This window comes from Mastigoproctus giganteus, chromosome 9 (genome assembly GCF_048544385.1).
Source record: "Mastigoproctus giganteus isolate SK-2022 chromosome 9, ASM4854438v1, whole genome shotgun sequence".
Taxonomy (NCBI): domain Eukaryota; kingdom Metazoa; phylum Arthropoda; class Arachnida; order Uropygi; family Thelyphonidae; genus Mastigoproctus; species Mastigoproctus giganteus.
In genome coordinates, this window is record NC_143583.1 from 143,285,372 (window position 1) to 143,306,268 (window position 20,897).

The following is a 20,897-nucleotide window of genomic DNA, read 5'->3' on the forward strand; positions in this document are numbered from 1 at the left end:
AGGGAATAATCACCTCCTTATCCCTGCTAGAAAAATTCCTGTATATCATTGACAAGACACCATGAGCTACTCTTGCAGCTCATCTGCACTGCTCAGAGAACTTCATATCTGCCTGCACAATTACCCCCAGGCCCTTTTCATTCTCCACCACTGTCAGTGTAGTACCGCAGAGTTGATACGTTGCTCTGGGGTTACTGTTTACCATATGTAGTACTTTACATTTGTCAATGTTAAACTTCATTTGCCACCTCTCAGTCCATCTGTTCAACCTTTCCAGATCCTGTTGCAGCAGCATAGCATCAGTGGTGTCCTTAGCAACCCTGCCAACCTTTGTATCATCTGCAAACTTGGACATTAAACTTGATATCCCATCATCAATATCATTCATAAACACAGAAAACAACAACGGACCCAACAATGAACCCTGAGGAACTCCACTAATAACATTAGTCCACGTTGAGCAGTGTCCATTGATTACCACTCTCTGTCTTCTGCCACTCAATCATCCCCTTATCCATAGCAGCAATTTGCCTCCAATGTCACACTGCTCCAATTTGTGCAGCAGTCTTCCATGTGCAACAGTATCAAAAGCCTTTCTAAGATCCAAATATATAATATCAAAGTTATTCCCTGCATCCAGTTCTTTTGTGACTACATCATAGTATCCAATCAAATTGGTCAGGCAAGACTTGCCCTTAACAAAACCATGCTGCGTCTGAGCTATAACTGAATTCTTGTCTAGATGATCCTGCAATGCTTCTTTAAACAGTGCCTCCATTAATTTTCCTGGAACAGAAGTTAAACTAACAGGTCTATAATTATATGTGTCAGCCTTTGATCCTCCTTTGTGAATTGGGGTTACATTTGCACATCTCCAGTCTATGGGTACCTCCCCTGAGTCCAAAGAAGCTCTCATAATTATGGCTAGGGGTTTGCTTACTTCCTTTGCTGCCTCCTTTAATATAACTGGATAGATCCCATCCACCCCAGGTGCCTTTTTTATGTTTATCCTCAACAATCTCTCCTCCACTTTCCTCTCAGTTATTACGAAATCATCCAGCTCACTGCCAATGTTTACTTTACCTACATCATTCTCCTTCCTGAATAACTCCTCATGTGTGAATGTAGATGCAAAATACTTGTTTAGATTGTTAGCCACCTGAGCAGGATCCTCAACTGTTGAACCATCAATATCCAGTGGACCAATCTGATTCATCCCTTTCCTCCTTGTGTTTAAATAGGTAAAGAACTCTTTTCTGTTTTTCTTTGCATCCTTTGCCAAGGATTTTTCGTAGTCTGCCTTTGCCTGCCTAATCTCCTTTGTGACTTGGTTACAGACCAACTTATATCTATCATAGGCTTCCATGTCACCCATTAATTTGTATGTATCCCATGCATTTTTCTTCTCTGCCACATGTCTCATCAGTTCATGTGACAACCATTTAGGCCTAAACCTTGAACAATATTTCTTAGTTGGTATGTAAAGCCTGGTAGCCTCCAAGATTAGTTCCTTGAATGCTTCCCATTTTGAGTTTGCTGTTGGTAACATCATCAGTTGGTCCCACTGTATAGAATTTAAATACTGTCTCAGACCATCATAGTCGCCTTTACGAAAACAAAAACCCTTCCCTTTACCTCTGATGGTAGTTACCTCCTTGAGTAAATCCCACTTCAACACACTGTGATCACTGCCACCTAGTGGTTCATTTATCTGCAGATTCTTAATGCGTGAAGAATCACTACTGATAATCAGATCAAGAGTATTGCTCCCTCTTGTTGCCTCTCGAACATGCTGATGTAGAAAACAATCATCCGATAAATCCACAAAAGCCTTGCTAGTGTGCGAGTGACCAACCCACAAATTCCAGTCAATATCTGGGAAATTAAAATCCCCCATTATAAGACTCTGATTTACTGGCCCACTCTATTTCCCTGTACAATATCTTATTATACTCATCAGAGTCATTAGGCCTATAGCACACTCCTACTCTCAATTTTGATTTCCCTATGCTTATGTCACACCAAACTGACTCGACACTGCCCTGTCCATCGATGTCGACTGGCTTCACTTCCTTGGACTTTATGTGTTTCTTAACTAATAGCATAACCCCTCCTCCCCCTCCTGTCCTGTCTATCCTTTCTATACACATTGTATTCCCCAAATTCCAGTTCCGCATTCCTTATATCTGTGTGACACCACGTCTCTGATATCCCAACAATATCTGCCTTTGATGTTTTGAGCAATACCTCAAATTCATCAAATTTATTTACCAAACTCCTAGCATTGGTGTACACGCAGGTATACATGCACCTGTTTCTATTCTTAGCTACCCTAACACAACCCATGTGTTTACTTGTACCGCAATGACTCCCAGCAGTCTCTGAAATATCCTGCATCTTGTTTTTCAGGCTTCTGCTCATTTCAATAGAAGCAGTGCAAGAATCACTTCCACCTCTGCCAGTGGCTACGGTTAATCTATTAGTCCTTGTATCCCCCCCAACTAGCAGTTTTCCGACCCACCTAACTCTGCCTCGACAGCATCAGCAAAAATTCTTGTACCCTTTCTATTTAAGTGTATCCCGTCCCTGTAGAAGCAATCTCTCCTGTTAACAAGTACAGTCCAGGCTGAAAAAAATTCTACCCCTTGAGCCTTGCACAATCCCTCCAGGGCCGAATTGATCGACAAGGCTCTCATCATATACTCCCTGCTATCGTGTCTGGGCAGAATTGCAGACACTTTCAAATTCAAGCCTAATTCACGGCTTTTTTTTTTCAACAGTGACCTGTACTTGCTAAGTAATTCTGCCGGTCTCCTACTCTTAATATCATTAGTGCCAACGTGTACAACTATATCACCTTTTGTTCCCTTAAAAGATGATATCCGCTCTACAACGTCATCAACCTTGATGGTAATAGGTAATGAAAAATTTTAAACATAAGTTTTTATATTTTTTATTAACAAAATATTGTAGTAAAGGATAAAAAGAATATACTTTAATTTGAATTCATTATTAACAAAGTCAGAGTACTGTAATTATAGAAAGCAAAATAAAAACAAAAAAATTCTAAATATCATTCCTAAAGGCAAGCTTACACTGACAATCTTTATTGTCGTTTGAAATATTTTAGCGACGTAGATTGAACTGTTTTCTCTTTCTTTAAATCTTCATACATGTGCTGGTAGATGCAGAATGCTTTATCCACATCTCGGTGAATTTGCATGCTTCGATCGAGGTTAGGGTCAGCATCCATAATTTTTTGCCTCACGACTTCTACAGCTTGGAAGATATCTTCGAATTCCTTGAGAGTGAACTCTTCACATGCACATTACTTTGTTCTTCAGCATCATTGTCGGCTTCTTGAAATGCTCTTTGATGATCTAAAAGTAGGAGATCCTCATTAGTCAGTTCTTCCGAGTGTGAACTGGGCAGTTCCTGAACATTTTCTAGTTCATGAAATCCAAGTTGCCTTTTAATATTTGTTATTTCTCTATAATAGTTTTTTCTTCGAAGGAACTACTATTTGCATAATGAGGCAAAATGTGCTTCCACACTCCACACATGTTGTTTGTAGTTATTTGTTGCCAAGCATGTTTTTCTTATGTAGTAAGCCTAAAATGTTGCGATGGTCCCTTGATCCAAGGGTTGCAACAAAGATGTTGTGTTTGGTGGCAAAAAAAATGATTTTTACATTTTCACATAATTATCTAAAATTAGTAGTACTTTAAATGTGATGTTGCTTTCCTTACAATATTTTTCAACAGCTGGGCAAAAATAGCTTGAAAACAAGTGAACACAGCTTGGGTCACCCATGCTTTTTTATTTGATTCCCAAATAACTTGGAAGTGACCTATGGTTATAGCCTTTTAGAGCACAAGGATCTGGAGACCGACAAACAAGCATCTTTTTCAATTTAAAATCACCTTGAGCATTGCCTCCCAATAAAAGTGTTAGGCGATCTTTAGAAACTTTAAATCCAGGTTGAGTTTTTTCTTTCTTAGAAATGTAAGTTCTGAAAGGCATCCTTTTCTAGAATAAATCAGTTTCATCCACGTTAAATATTTGTTGATCAGTGTATCCACCATCTACGATTTTTTTTTTTTTTTTAAACATCAGGATATTTAGATGCTGCGTCCTCATCTGTACTGGCCACCTCATCGATAATTTTAACATTATGCAGTTGAACTCGATTTTTAAATCGATCAAATCAACCAACACTTGCACTAAACGTTTCTTCTACTTCGTTATTTTTTTCTTTCACTCTCTTAAACAAATTGAAAGCTTTTGTCTGAACGGCTGCTCTGCTAAGGGGAATGCATTTTTTATTGCAATCCTCAATCCATACAGTTAAAAGACACTCCATTTATATTATAGTAATACTTCTATTCCTTGTAGATGTTTGCAAACCACAAAAAGCTTTTTTTTGTGGTTTGTTTCTGTTCACCTGTTTGTTCACCTGTTTCTGTTCACCATGTAAACAGAAACATGTGAAATTTAGTGAAAGTGTGGCTGATCATTTCTTCGAAACAACAGATGAATTTCCGAGATAAAGGAAAATCATTCTCTCCTAATTCTCTAATAGGATGCTCACAGTAGAAAATAAGTTGACTAGAGCCAATGCCCACATCGGGAATGTGCCTTAATCTTTGCCAATGGCTGTGGACAGCTGACCAGCAGGACTTCTCGGCATAGTATAAGTTGTATAGGTTTTACTTCTTTTTAGCCATTGCTGACCCACTGCTGGGCAAAGACCTCTCCCAAACTGCCATCTTTATCTATCCCGCACTGTGGTTGGCCAGTTTCCTCCTGCAGGGTTTTACAGACACCATTAAATCGTAAAATGTTTTAGCTCTTAATTCATGGAATTAAAGCCTTTAGCTTAAAAGCTAAAGGTATTAATGCTTAATCCTTTAAGCTCTTAATTCATGCTTTATAGAGCATCAGCTTTATTGGGAAACTATTTTCAATGTAATGACCAAGGGGAAATCAAAAAAGTTCGCTACATAGAAAATTCCACTATATGGAAGTTCGTTAAAGAGAGGTCCAACTGTATATATTAAGATTATCAGAGTTCAACTCTAGACTTGCGTAATACAGAAGTGAGAAACCCAATATACAATTAAAGGTTAAAACATACTAAATCTACTCGACAGACATTTCATTCTCTGCCAATCAAAACTAATAATGGAGAAAATATTTAAATAAGAGAGTATAGAAAAAAAAAAAAGAAGTCTAAGGCAGTGCAGAGGTGTTTTATTTTAAAAAATATTGATTTTTAATATAAAAAAAATTTAAAAGGTATGTACCCTGTATGCAAGAAAGACGTTTTATGTGAAAACATCCTTGGTTTTGAAGAGGTTAGTGAAATTCATTTGTAGAATAGTATGACACAACAATCATAATTCCTGCAGTTACTACTGCAAGAAATATGAATGTGATATTAAGACTACGTCGGTGTGCTGATGTAGTCTCGATGTCACGATTGTGAAAGTATGGAAGAACAAAGAAGTATGATTGTGACATCACAATCATATTTTTTTAATATGATTGTACTGCAGGAAGTCATTTGCGTCATTTCCATTACATTCTATTGTTAGGTGCCACTATAGATGCATCAAAAATTTAATTTTTCACAGTTGCATTCAGAAAAGATTGAAAATGAAGATGGAATCAAAAAGTGAGCAGTTTTGAATTATTTCATGTTAATTTTTAAAATCACGCATGTGGGGTCATGTTACAAACATGGGGCAGTTTAGGTAGCTTAAAGGGTGAGAGGGAGAATTGGAGAGTTCCAAGTGGCAAACAAAGGTCTGTAAACTACAAAATAAATGGCTCTGTTTTAGAGGTCAGGAGCAAAATATGATGCATATTCTTGTTAAACACAGACCAGACTATTTTAAACAACATTCAGGAAATTTAGCTGAAAATTGTTTGAAACAGTAAAATGTGTGTCTAAGTAGTGAAGGAAAAGAAGGAAAACACTAAATATCAGTGAAAACAGTGATTCTCTGCAGGTTTAGGGTTTTCAGAAATGAAAAATTAAGTGAATGGAAGAAAATTCTTCAGAAGTAAAAACTGGAATGCCAATTAGATGATATGATTCCTTGACTAACAACAGCTGTCAAAAACAGATAAAACTTAGGGAGAGTAAGCCGAATAAAATGAAGGTAATCTAAAGAATGACGATGATGCTGAATTGTTGTCAGGTTTTACTATTTTCCCCGTTTTCTTTAGTCTTTCCAGTTGCTTTCGTTGTATATATTTTTATATTAGCACATGCATATGCCCTCACTATTTCAGACAGCAACTCAACCCAGTCTCTTCAAGGTTGAGAGGTTATTAAAGCACCATGGTTGTCCTTTGCCTGCTGGAGTGCCTTATAGCTTCCTCTTGAAAGACGGGTATTGGTGGCAAAATACCTATTCTTTTACAGGCATTTTCATTATTCTTCATTAGGCAACCTTAATTTTATTCAATTTACTCTCCCTAAATTATCATTCAGTTTGTGACAGCTTTTACCAGTCAAGGAGACATTATCTCACTGACTTCAAGGAGTTTTAATTTCTGAAAAATTCACTGTAGTTTTTCATTTCTGGAAATCTTAAACCTGCAAAGAAGCATACAGTTTCACTGGTATTTGGCACTTTCCTTCTTTTCCTGTTATTCTTTTTCTACATTGGCAAACTTTATTTTAAAAAAAATTTTCACCTATACTACCTGTCTGGTCAGTGTCAACAAGAATATTTATTATATATTAAGTCATTTTGACCCTCTTCCAAGAGGAGTAACAATTCTTCAAGTATCTGGTTCTGGGTTAATTAAATTAATTCATGCGTAAAAAAAAATATAAAAAGATCTTTATGAAAGCCTCTAAATGTATAGCTACTTAGAGAGACATGCAACTTTGCCCTTCTCTTCCACTAGACCCTTTTTGAGAGGTGGGGAACATGATATGTGTAGCATTGTTTTATGCCAAAAAATTTTATTCTATAAGAAAGTTATCAATTCTTTGTATACTATGGATGTTGTAACTATTAGTACTATTAAGGCAATTCTATATGATTCTTTGGTTAGAAAACATTTTCTGTTCATTGTGACTCATCTTGCTCTGCTTGGTTACCCAATTATATAAGAATTTGAAACACAAGAACGTTCTTTGAGCAGTGCAAATGAAAAGGCAGAGAAAGCTCAGTCAGATTTTTTAACTACCTCTGGAAACACAGAAAAAGAAAACAAGATATTTGACGATATAAAATAGAATTTCATATTTTAAGAAAAATAGTTGACTTTGTTATTGGCAATAAACAGGAACTTCTATTTCAAGTGGAAACCTCAAAGATGCCTTACTAAGCCCCTTACTAGGTGGTAAATGACTCTCATCAACCAGTGCAATACCACCACTTTGCTTACTGAAGGCTTGAAGTGGTAAATCCATGTCTAGTCTCCTGTGCAAAGTTCTGACAATCCCCACACTCTTCCATCATGCGATATGATTGATGGACATCATGGTGAGATCCAATCTTTCTTACATTTTGAGGGCATAGCTGTAAAATGGCATTCACAGGCCAGCCGCCAGATAGTCTACTGGACTGAACCTATTGATAATTCTCTAGGAGGCTTCCAGATCAACTAGTGTATAATCTCACTGCATCTACTCTGCCACAAAGTGAATGGAGGGAGTCCAAGTAATGTGCATGCAGGGTGGCACTGCCGAGGCCAAGTTATGTCAAGGAGATGGGTATATTATTACCATGTGTAAGCCATATCCAAAAGTTTCATTACTTCGTACAGCACATCCTTGCCAACTTTTCTTACTCCTGAATAGATCACGAATTGTCAAATAATAGAACAAACTTATCTGAGAAAAGATCTAAACCTCCCAAACACTTCCTTGTTCATCTCACAAATATACGTGCTCTCAGTTCTAATTTCAATTATGTCCATTTCCACTTACAGTCAGCCAAACCCCATCTACTTTTTCTAACAGAATCCCAGTTATAATTTGATTCAATCACTGTTCATCTTAATTGTCAAATTATTCACAGTATGATTCCTTTCACTTCAAAGGTGACACTTGTACATGTCTGTTGTGATATTCCCTATCTAAGACAGTAATTAGGAATCTCCTCTTTTCAATCTTCTCTGGCTTAAAACCTCTTTGCATTATTCTGTTAAATTCACCTGTTGCCTCTATTGTTCTTCCAACTCCAATAGTCACTTGGAACTCTTTCACTTCCTCTCTCTGAAACTTGACTTTCTCCAGTGCAACTTTCCCAACAGTGAAGTAATTTTCCTTGGTGATTTTAATGTTCACAACACCAGCCGGCTTCCATTTTCTAGTCACACGGACCAGCTAGTTGAGATGCTGAGGCTTTTACAATTACTAATGACCTCGCACAGATTGTTCATTTACCTACCAGAATACCAGTCAATCCTAACCATTCAACCAACACGCTTTTGATCTTTTTCTCACAAACAACCGTTGTGAGAGGTCCTCTAGGCACTTCAAAATCACAAATGGTGATGATCTCTTCTCCAATGAGGCCTTTCTCCTGTTGTTGTTGTTATTTAGGAGCATTAGCAACTAAGGCCATATTGTTCATTTACCTACCAGAACACCAGACAATCCTAACCATTCAACCAACACGCTTATGATCTTTTTCTCACAAACAACCGTCGTGAGTGGTCCTCTAGGCACTTCAAAATCACAAATGGTGATGGTCTCTTCTCCAATGAAGCCTTTCTCCTGTTGTTGTTGTTATTTAGGAGAATTAGCAACTAAGGCCATATTGCTCCGGGAATATACGGTGGCCATTCCCTGACCTTTCCGCATCCTCCATGTTTGGTGGTGATGGGCTCGAACCCCGGTCTAATCAAGAAGCATGTGCTGCGCACTGCTGCTCCTTCCCACCTCGTTACGGAGGTGCCTCCTTTCTCCTGTAGCCATTCTCAACCTGTTCTTGTTTGGCATTACAAGAATGAAAATGGGATGATCTGTGAGATTACATTTCTTATTTTCCTTGGTCACATTACTGTTTCAAATCTTATAATGTGAATGTTTGCTCAGATTGTGTCAATGAAATTATTCTTTCACTGACACAATGAAATCCGTTATTCTACTCTACCTTAAAATCTTGTACTTTATCTAAATCTCGGTTTTCCAATAAATGTGATAAGGCTCTACAAGAGAAGGTTGTTGCATATCGTAACTGGCTTGTATCCAAATCTTCAGGTTCTTTGCTGCCTACACCAAAGCTTGCAACAATTGTAAAGCAGTTATTATTCAGTCCAAACTAGATTTCAAACAGGCTAAGATTAGAAAACTTGCTTCTTGTCCAAAACTGTAGTCGAGCATTCTGGTATCTTGCTAAAGCTATTGGTTGCAACTTTTGTCCATATCTGTTCCCACCTTTGTCAAAACCAGACGGTCCTATTGCCTCTTCAAACAAAGATAAAGCTGACTGCTAGCAACTTTTTTTTTCTCCCTCCCAACTTGTGGATTGATGGCCTTGATAAAATGGCTCCCAACATTTTCAGTACACTGCATTCAATGCCTCTTTTAGTCTTTCATCTTAAGGATGTCAGAAGGATTTTGAACAATACTGATGCTAAGAAAGCTTCAGGTCCTGATGGTATTTCTCCACTTGTTTTTAAAACCAGTGTTTCTGTATTTATTCCAGTTCTGTGATGCCTTTTTTTCATTTTCTTATTCCAAATGTGTTTTTCCTTCTGCTTGGAAATTTGCTCATATACAGTCAGTTCTTAAAGTGACAAATCCTTCCCATTCAATTATTGTCCCATTGCACTTATTCTACTTTTCTAAAGTAATGGAGAAATCAATTAACTGCTAACTCTTAAACTATCTAAAAACCTTCCATTTCATCAAAGGTCACCAGTAAGGATGCCATACTGGCTTCTGTTACCCACCTGTGGACAAATTCAATGGAAAAATTTGTTGAAACTCAAGCAATTGCTCTTGATATTTCAGAGGATTTTGAAAATGTTTAGCATAAAGGTCTTCTAAATAAGCTTCCATCTTATGGTCTGGCAAATGTTTTTGTAATTGGGTATTCAGTTTTCTTTCTGACTGCTCACTGCGGGTGATGGCTTTCTGTCTTCTAACTTCTCCGCAAATGCAGGTGTTCTTGAAGGTTCAATTGTTTTTTCCTACTCTTTTCCTCTTGTATATTAATGACCTTCTTCCATTCACTGGAAATTCCTATCAATAGTTTTTCTGATGATAGTACACTGCATTTTATCTTCCAGTATGAGAAACCTTGCCCTGCACAAATAGCTTCAACTTCTCTAATATCCACTACCAGTTCCTTAAATGGTGTACTCCAGGTAATTCTCCAGTGGGGTAAAGATAACTTAGTTGATTTCTAAAACTCTCAGTCCTGTCTATATTTTGCAAAACAGATTCTTCTGCTCTTATGCTTATCGTTAATGCCACTCAGATTTCTAGTCAAGATCACATATCTCTATTAGGGATAACCCTGACTTCTAATCTCTCTTGGCATAAGCACATTACAAATATTGCTTCCTCTGTATCTAAAAACTGTTTTCTCTTTCGCTCTTGGCATTACTTTTCTTCCAAACAGCTGTTAACACTGTACAAATTTCAAATCTGCCCTATCATAGAATATTGTTCCCACATCTGGGCTTGCCACTCAGATTTTTAGTCAAGATCACATATCTCTATTAGGGATAACCCTGACTTCTAATCTCTCTTGGCATAAGCACATTACAAATATTGCTTCCTCTGTATCTAAAAACTGTGTTTTCTCTTTCGCTCTTGGCATTACTTTTCTTCCAAAAGCTGTTAACACTGTACAAATTTCAAATCTGCCCTATCATAGAATATTGTTCCCACAGCTGGGCAGTGACCCAAAAACCTCTCAGGCTTCTAGATTCCATTCAAAAGATGGCAGTTAGGTTAATTAATGATTCATCTCTAACAGAGTCTTTTCACTCTGTCTCACACACATTTTGTTTCTGCAGCATTCCTCTTCAATAGATATTTCCATGGGCACTGTTCTTATGAATTGGCTTCTATAATTCCCACTCTCTATCTTCTAAACCACTCCGAACATATGGAGCAACCAGCAACATCCTTTTTCTGTCCAGCTTCAAACTCACAGAAACAACTCTTTTCTCTTTTTCTTATTCTTCATTTATTCATTCAACTTCTGGAACTGACTGCTCAGAACCAAATTTCTTCTTCTTTTTCATTTATTAATTCAACTTCTGTTTTCTGGAACAAATAATTCAACTTCTGTTTTCTGGAACAAATACAAAGTACTGCATATGGACAGAAGTAACCCCAGAGGAACGTACCAACTGTGTGGTAACACTTGGGTGGTAGAAATGAAAAAGATCTGGGAGTGATTGTGCAGTCAGATACGAACTTTTCTAAGCAATGTAGACAGGCTGCCAGAGCAGGTCATGGGGTACTGTCAATAATATTCAGGAATTTTGCTAGCAGGGAAAAGGAGGTGATTATCCCTTTGTATAAGACAATGGTCAGGCCACATCTTGAGTGTTGCGCACAGGTCTGGAGGCCTCATTTTAGGAAGGATGTAGAGTTGCTTGAGCATGTACAGAGAAGGGCAACAAGATTGGTGAGGCAAACAAAGGGGTCCTCTTAACAAGAAAGGCTTAAGTTCTGCAAATTGCAGCAGCTTGAGACTAGGCACCTGGAGGTGATCTGATTGAGGTGGTAAGATCTTGAATGGGTTGAGCAAGCTGAATTCTGATGGGATTCTTCCACTTGCTCAGATTATGAACCTAAGGGGGCATAAATTGAAATTGAGAAAAGACAGTTGTAGAATAGATGTGCAGAAATTTGCCTTTAGCCAGAGGGTGGTTAATTGCTGAAACAAACTTCCATTTGTCATTGTGGAAGTTGATAGCTTAAATAAATTAAAATATCTTTTTTCATCTTCTCAACCTTAAACCCTCACACAGCATTAAATACTATAGGCTCTAATACCTCCGTGTTTGGGGTTTTCATAAAAAAAAAAGGGGGGGGGTGCAATTTTTCCTCGTGACTTCCATCAATGTGGTGTATGTTTGTTAAGCAACAAAGCAATTAAGTTTAAGATGTATCTGTATATATCTTGTTTGCAATTGAGTGCATTTTTGTCAATTTGCTGAGAATTAGATGAAAACCAGAGTTTCTGGGAGAAAATACCATATAACTATAACCTGAAGCCAATTAATTCACCTAAGTTGTGAAAAAAGCCCATAAAATTCTTTTCATCACTGACAGGATTCAAACTCAGGCCCTTTCCACCTGGTGTGGGAGGATGGTAATTATGACCACCATACTACCAGTAAGTGTTATAGTATGTTCGACGTGGAGTTTGTTCTCTGCAAATGATTCTGAACAATAAACACCACAGAATTACAGTGGATAATATTGAAAAACATAATACTGTTTATGGTAACAAAGATTATTCTATGAGCATAGAGTTTACTATAATGAAAGTTATTCCATGAACTTTTAAATAATTCTTCTTATAACAAAACTGTAATTGTGAAATTCGGGAAATATGCACTAAAATGCTATTATTGAATATAATAGCATTTTGGTACATATTTTGTCTCTTTTTCAGTGCACACTATCTCAAGTCTAATTACCACCATGTCTGTCCATCCATCTGCCTGCTTGTCCATCCATCTACCAGCAAACTAATTTTCATGAAAATTTTATATTTGATCTTGCATTAAGATTTGTCAAGCTATTCAAAATTTTATTAAAATCAAACAGTAGAAAGCTGGCAATTTTTTTTTTTGGAAAAAAATCTGAGTTATTTCTATATATAAATGGGAGTATATTTCATATGTCTGGTTATTACTTGATAAGGAAAAGTGGTATATTTGTCTCTGGGAAAGTTCAGGATCAATTCTGATTCAACAGTCCCCCAAAAAAATTCAATAACAGTTCGGAAATCCTTGACCATTCAAGTATTACTTCAGAAGGAAAAGTTGGATAAATTCTGAACTTTCAGCATGTGTTTTGTTGGTCTCTGGAAAGCTTTTAAGACAAATTATGATTCCACAATGTTCCTACCCCGTCACCTCAAAATTTGCATGAAAGTATGTTTCAGGCATTACTCAAAATAAAAGTTAGATCAACACCAACTGTTCACCGCATGCTTTGTTAATCACTGGGGAGTAAGCTCAATTCTGATTCCACAGCACCTATATGAAAATATGAAACAATATGAAAAATATAAAATAGCATGTAATCCTTTTCAAAGTTCCAGAACTTTTTTTTAGAATAGTCCCTTTAGACCATTCTATCAAATACTGTTTCAATGGATCAACTGTTATCCTCTGCGCACCTAATGGGGATAAGGGTTAATCTACTGACACCCAGAACCATGAGGCTATTCAACACATGTTGAATATCCTCATGGCCATTCAACATGATGTGTTTACCATTTCATCAAGAAGCGTTTACCAAAACTTCACTTGATGAGGTAAACACCTTGAGTACAATATAGAAGGTTTTAGGCATGTTATTTGATAATCATATGCACTTGAAACACTTGAAATATAATGCAATGCATACATACATATATACATACACTTGCTTTTTTTGTATGGTAATCCCAAACACAAAAGGTATAGAAACCAGTAGCACTTTAGTATGGGTTGGGATGAGGGCTGTGACAGAAGATACTTTTTATATTGAACCTAAATTTCTGTAGACTGTAATTTTGAGTAAATACATGGAAAGGAAGGTTGTTCCAAAGAACAGAAGTAGAAAGGAAAGGGGGGGAATTTAGTTATGTGAATTTGGGGTTGAATGGATGTCGATGTGTTCAAGATGGTTTAAGAGAGAGAGAGAGAGAGAGAGAGAGAGAGAGAGAGAGAGAGAGAGAGAGAGAGAGAGAGAGAGAGAGAGAGTTCGTAAGATACAGAACATTGGTTAACTTGACTACCCTCTTTTGTATACAGCAGGGATGGAGAACCAATAGCATAAGTGACACATATGGAATGAACAGAAAAATATATCCTGCAGCAGTAGGAGTGGAACACACAGTTACTGTAAACAGCTCCAGACTGATTTTTATAAAATAGTACAAAACTCCTTTGATATATAAGGAAAAACTACACAAGCTTTTGTATGAGTTTTAAGAAGCCTAACTGAGCACTCCAGCACAGCAACCCATAAATAGTTTATAATATAAGAAAGGTATATTTTTTTACTTGATGACAAATTTATTTTATTTTATGGTGTGTCAACCACATCTTGTGATGAAAACTGTAAGTGCAGACTACAGGCTGTATTATAAAATCCTTCCAATAATTAAGTGTATGTTACATATTGGATTACGGGATTCTGTTAATCTTTGTGTACAGATTATGTAGGCCATCCCAGCTCCCAACTAAAAAAATTCAAGCCAACCTTCTATATTAAAAAAAAATGGCAACTGCAGTTTAATGCTTGTAAATGTCAGGTTTTGCACCTGTGAAAAACCGAGAGTTACTTATCAGATAGAAGAAGAGGAGTTAAGTAGTTTGTTCTGGATGAGAAAGACTTAGGGGTTATGATTCAATCAGACATGAAATTTTCTATGCAGTGTAAACAAGTGGCTAGAAAGGCACGTGTACCCTATCTATGATATATAGGACCTTTAAAAAAGTAGGGAAAAGGGTGTCACTATCCCTCAATGGTGAGATTACTTCAGAATATTGTATTTGGGTATAGAGGCTGCACTTGAGGAATGACACAGAGCTTCCAGAGAGGGTTCAAAGGAGGGAAACAAGATTAGTGAGTGGGTGCTAATCCATATCCATATGGAGAATGGCCTAGAATGTGTAAATTGGAAAGTTTGACAACAAAAAATCCAGAAGGGGGGGGGAGACCTGACACAGGCAGGCAGGCAGGCATAGCAGTCTAATAAAAACGTTTTTGTTTGCACCAAAATTTTCTGCATCATATGCAGAAATTGAGAAAAGTCAAAGCATATGAATCATTCAAATGTTGCACGAATCACATGCTACAACAAAAGTAAAAGGAACAAAGATAATTATGAAAGAAACAAAGATACACGCCAAAGAAAAATAAAAATTTTTTTGTTATATCATAATAATCTATAACAATATATATTTAAATGTGAATGCTTCTAATCTCATCTCTCTCTGTAATGTCTTAACAAACATCCTAACTGAGTTAATAAAACATTAAAAAATGTTAAATAACCCATAAAATTTTTTACATACTTATTTTCCACATCTTCTGGAATGATAAAGGCATCATGCTGATGTCGAGAACCTTTAGGAGGGAAGGCACAGAGTAGGTCTGCAGCAAAGTGCTTCACAAAAGCCTGAAGAACTGACACCACATTAGGCTCACAAGGAATCTTGACAACCTAAAGTAATTTTAAATAAATTTTTTATTTGTTTATGGGAGAAGGGAAAGAATGACATCATTCATATTGCATAATAATGTCAAGAAGCTTCATATTGCTGTATAAATCAAATGAATACTTTTTAAATTGAATTATTCAATGAAATAATTCAGAAATTATAACGATCATATGCATGATACAAATACATCATTTTGTACATACTAAAATAGCAAGCTGAAATTTGTATTTGAAATTTGTATGTAAAATGCATCAAGTATCGTAAATTATGAAGCAAATCAAAAGTTACTTCATTCTTAAACCTGGAATTCCAATAATGGGAAGCATAAGTCTATTAATACCATCACCCAGACAGACCATTTAAGATTCTACTGTCTTCCCCTTCATGATGGGGGGGGGAAACAGGTACTCACAACATAGAGCTAATTTTTTTTTTTTTTTTTTTTGTTTGGTTTTTTAGGAGCATTAGCAACTAAGGCCATATTGCTCCAGGATATGCGGTGGTCATTCCCTGACCTTTCCGCATCCTCCGTATTTGGTGGTGACAGCTTGAACCCCAGTCTAATCAAGAAGCGTGTGCTACGCACTGCTGCTCCTTCCCACCTGGCTACGGAGGCACTGCATAAGAGCTAATAATCTTATTGTAAGGTTAAGAGTGGTGTAATTTGTTATTTGCTTTTATATGCAGCCTTTGGTTTGCTGTTATAGCTACAGAAGAATAATACATTTAAATTACTCATATGATATGTATACATAGGGCTCAATAAATCTGGTCACCAATGGTGACTAGTACTTCACAGGTCAATCAAGGAGATATGATGTTGAACAGTGAGTTCTTTATTATTATTATCATCCATATGGTGCAAGAAAGCCTGAGGCTTATGCTGCACCAGCCAAAAAAAAATTCCTGAATTACTTTGAGAGCGAGAGAGAGAGAGAGAGAGAGAGAGAGAGAGAGAGAGAGAGAGAGAGAGAGAGAGAGAGAGAGAGAGGGTGTTATGATCACTGTATTATCTTGCTAAGGATTGGCAAGACTTTTGACAAAGGTACAGTAAGATGAACTCTTAGTACAGACACTAAACTATCAATAGCATTTATCCATTTGTATTTGGTAAAAGGAAAAATAAATAATATTTGATAACTCTATATTCATGAACACATTACACTGTTTATCTCATGAAGCTTTGTTTGCTTGCATGACAGACATAAGTTGGGTGTTTCATAACTTAGGGAATGATCCAATAATTTATCAAAACTTTTTTTGTTTTTCAAATTTGTGCATCCATACACTGGTAATAATTAATTTAACATATAGCTTAAAGAAATTAAAAGGCTTTTGATTAACACCATACCAAGAAGCACTATAACTGTTAGTTTATAAAGATTTAGAAATTATTTCATTAATTATCTTTATTAATAATATGGTAATTAACCTACAATTTTTTGGGACAACAGCTATTTCACATTCAAATATTTTTAGTGTGTGATATCAGTAAAGTTGTGATTAGAGGTTATATTAAAACCGCACAACATAAAAAATGAATCATAAAAATGTTTAGCTTATTTTTATTATTATAATTAAGTCTAAAGCTGTTTAGATGTTTAGTGCTTGATGTGCTGTGTGTGTGCTGGAGCACTGTCCTGCAAAAACATCACTCCTTGGATGGACTTTGCATGTATTTGTCCTTCAATTCCAATTCCTCCTTCAGTTTGTCCAATGGGATGTTGAATAATTCTCAGCAGTTACCATTTTACCCTATCCAGGCAGTCACTAAATAAAATCCCATCTGTGTCCCAAAAGACAGATGCCATGACCTTCCTAGCAGACTTCCAGGTGTGGAATTTCTTTGGATGGGGAGGAGGGGATCCCAAATGTTTTAACATGGGACACACTTTCACTTCTGATCAGCATTCAAACATTTGGGACCCATTTGGCAGAAAACTTTTGTGTGACAAAAATGTAATAAATTCCACATTCAATGCATTCTCTGGACATGCCTGGAGTATCATCTATCTGTTTAGCAGAAATCTGCCTATCATTAGCATTTAGCATTAGTAGAGGCATATGATGCAAGAAAGCAAGATTATACAGCATCAGGGAAAAAAAAAAAAAAAAACCTTCCCATTTCACCCATCCATTCGCTTCAAATGTTTGTCTAGTTCTGCCTTGAATGTATTTAAGCTGTCCACTTCTACAACGACAGATGGAAGTTTGTTCCAGAAATCAACCACCCGCTGGCCAAAGCCAAGTTTCTGCACATCTATTCCAAAACAGTCATTCCTCAATTTGAATTTATGTCCCTTCAAGTGATTAATCTGGGCAAGAAGAAGAATTCTGTCAGCACTGAGCTTACACAAACCATTCAAGGCCGTAAACACCTCAAGCAGATCACCTCGCAGGTGCCTAGTCTCCAGATTGTAATTTGCAAACTTAAGCGTTTCTTCATAAGAGCAACCCTTTGTTCCATTCACTCATCTTGTCCTTCTCTATACTCATTCCAGCAGCTCTACATCCTTCCTAAAATGAGGCCTCCAGACCGATACTGAGTACTATACAGGTCTGTATAGTACTCAGGGCGTGGCCTGACCATTGCCTTATACAAGGGGATAATAACCTCCTTATCCCTGCTAGAAAAATTCCAGTATATCACTGACAAGACACCATGAGTTACTCTTGCAGACTGTCTGCACTGGTCAGAAAACTTTATAGTCTTTTCATTCTCTACCACTGAGTGTAGTACCACACACTTGATACTTTACTCTGGGGTTGCTGCTACCCAAATGCAGTACTTTATATTTGTCAATGTTAAACATCAGTTGCCACCTCTCAGCCCACCTGCTCAACTTTTCTATGTCCTGTTGCAGTAGTGTACTGTCACTAGTGTCATTCAGAACACAGCCAACATTTGTATTGTTTGCAAACTTAGACATTAAGCCTGATATACCTTCACCAATATCATTAATATACAGTAATTATTAATATATCATTAATAATTACTTAAAGATATAATTACCATCAGGGGTAAAGGAAAGGGTTTTTCCTTCCGTAAAGGTGAGCACCGTGGTCTCAGACAGTTTTTAAATTCCGTACAGTGCGATCAACCGACGATGTTACCAACAGTAAATTCTAAGTGGAAAGCATTCAAGGAATTAATCGTGGATGCTATTAAAAGTTTCATACCTATTAAGAAATATTGTTCAAGATTTAGGCCTAAATGGTTATCAAATGAATTAATGAGACTCGTGACAGAGAAGAAAAATGCATGGGATGCATATAAATTATCAAGCAACTCAGAAGCCTACGACAGATATAAGCTAGTCTGTAATCAGGTCACAAAGGAGGTTAGGCAGGCCAAGGCAGATTACGAGAAATCTTTGGCAAAAGATGCTAAGAAAAACAGCAAGGATTTCTTTACTTATATAAACTCTAAAAGGAAGGGGATGAATCTGATTGGTCCACTTGATATCAATGGTTCCACTGTTGATGATCCTGCTCAGAAAGCAACCAAACTGAATGAGTATTTTGCATCTACATTCACACATGAGGAGTTATTAAGGTTTGAAAATGGCAGAAGGTTATCAAATTGTAGCAGGGTGCTTAATGATTTTGTAATAACTGAGAGCAAAGTGGAGGAGAAATTGTTGAAGTTAAACAAAAGAAAGGCACCTGGGGTGGATGGGATCTATCCAGTTATATTAGAGGAGGCAGCAAAGTAACTAAGCAATCCCTTAGCCATAATTATGAGAGCATTCTTGGACTCAGGAGAGGTCCCCACAGACTGGAGATGTGCACAAGTATCTCCAATTCACAAAGGGGGATCGAAGGGTGACACGAGTAATTACAGACCAGTTAGTTTAACTTCTGTTCCAGGTAAAAATAATGGAGTCACTGGTTAAAGATGCATTGCAGGATCATCTAGACAAGACTGCAGCAATAATTCAGACACAGGATAGGTTTGTTAAGGGAAAGTCTTGTCTGACAAATTTGATAGGATATTATGATGTAGTTACAAAGGAACTGGATGCAAAAAATAATTTTGTTATCATATATTTGGATTTCAGGAAAGCTTTTGACACTGTTGTGCATGGAAGACTATTGTACAAATTGGAGCAGAATGTTAAGGGTAAGTTGCTACAATGGATAAAAGGATGGTTGAGTGAGAGAAGACAGAGAGTGGTAATTACTGGGTGCTGCTCTTTGTGGACTAATGTTATTAGTGGAGTCCCACAGGGTTCGGCGTTGGGTCCTCTGTTGTTTTGTATATTTATCAATGATATTGATGAAAGTATATCAGGCTTAGTGTCGAAGTTTGCAGATGATACAAAGGTTGGCAGGGTTGTTAATGACAGTAATGGCAGTGCGCTACTGCAACAGCACTTAGATAATTTGGGCAGATGGACTAAGAAGTGGCAACTGAAGTTTAACCTTGACAAATGCAAAGTACTGCAAATGGGTAGAAGTAACCGCAGAGAAACGTACCAACTGTGTGATACTACACTTAAGGTGGTAGAAAATGAAAAAGACCTGGTAGTAACTGTGTAGTCAGATATGAAGTTTTCTGAGCAATGCAGACAGGCTGCCAGGGCAGGTCATGGGGTTTTGTCAATGATATATAGGAATTTTGCTAGCAGGGAAAAGGAGGTGATTGTCCCTCTGTATAAGGCAATGGTCAGGCCACGCCTTGAGTACTGGGTACAGGTCTGGAGGCCTCATTTTAGGAAGGATGTAGATTTGCTTGAGTGTGTACAGAGAAGGGCAACAAGATTGGTGAGGGGAATGAAAGGAGCCTCTTACAAAGAGAGGCTTAAGTTCTGCAAATTGCAGTGGCTGAAAACTAGGCACCTGTGCGGTGATCTGATTGAGGTGTATAAGGCCTTGAATGGGTTGAGCACGCTGAATTCTGACGGGATCCTTCCACTTGTTCAGATTACGAACCTATGGGGGCATAAATTCAAATTAAGAAAAGACAGATGTAGAATAGATGTGCAGAAATTTTCCTTTAGCCAGCGGGTGGTTAATTGCTGGAACAAACTTCCATCTGTCGTGGAAGTTGATAGGTTAAATAAATTTAAGGAGGAAGTGGACAAACATTTAGAGGGAATGGTTGTGTGAAATTTTTTTTTTTTTTTTGGCTGATGCTGCATAAGCTCATACGCTTGCTTTCTTGCATCAGATGCCACTACTACCACTACTGCTACATACCATTCCCCTGCAAAAGGATAGGCTTTTCTATGTAAATATATTAGTTTATTACAAAATTCGGTTAATATGTATTACAAAGTTCGTTTTCACCCTGTGAGAAATAAATATTGTTATTTTGTATGTTTAATACAAATCTTAGTACAGCTGTCTCATTATTGCCCCTATTATTGCCTCTGGCCACTCTGTTCCCTGCTTCCCGAAGGATGGCACTGACTTGTTAGAAATTATTTTTGTGTAAATAAAACCAGTTTATAGTAGCTACAACATAAGTGGATTTTGAAAAACATCATGTTAAATTAACAAAAGATTAA

The 20,897-nt window shown here is 37.1% G+C and overlaps 1 protein-coding gene across 4 annotated transcripts in view; it reads right to left on the reverse strand.

Annotated features, from left to right (window-relative positions):
• The window catches only part of msl-3 (male-specific lethal 3), a 229,436-nt gene that overhangs the window by 87,008 nt on the left and 121,531 nt on the right, over window positions 1-20,897 (reverse strand). For all 4 annotated transcript variants that reach the window (XM_090382007.1, XM_090382005.1, XM_090382004.1 and 1 more), the window contains one exon: window positions 15,238-15,386. In XM_090382007.1, the coding sequence (XP_090238133.1) occupies window positions 15,238-15,386 (149 nt within the window). The remainder of the gene's footprint in view (window positions 1-15,237; window positions 15,387-20,897) is intronic.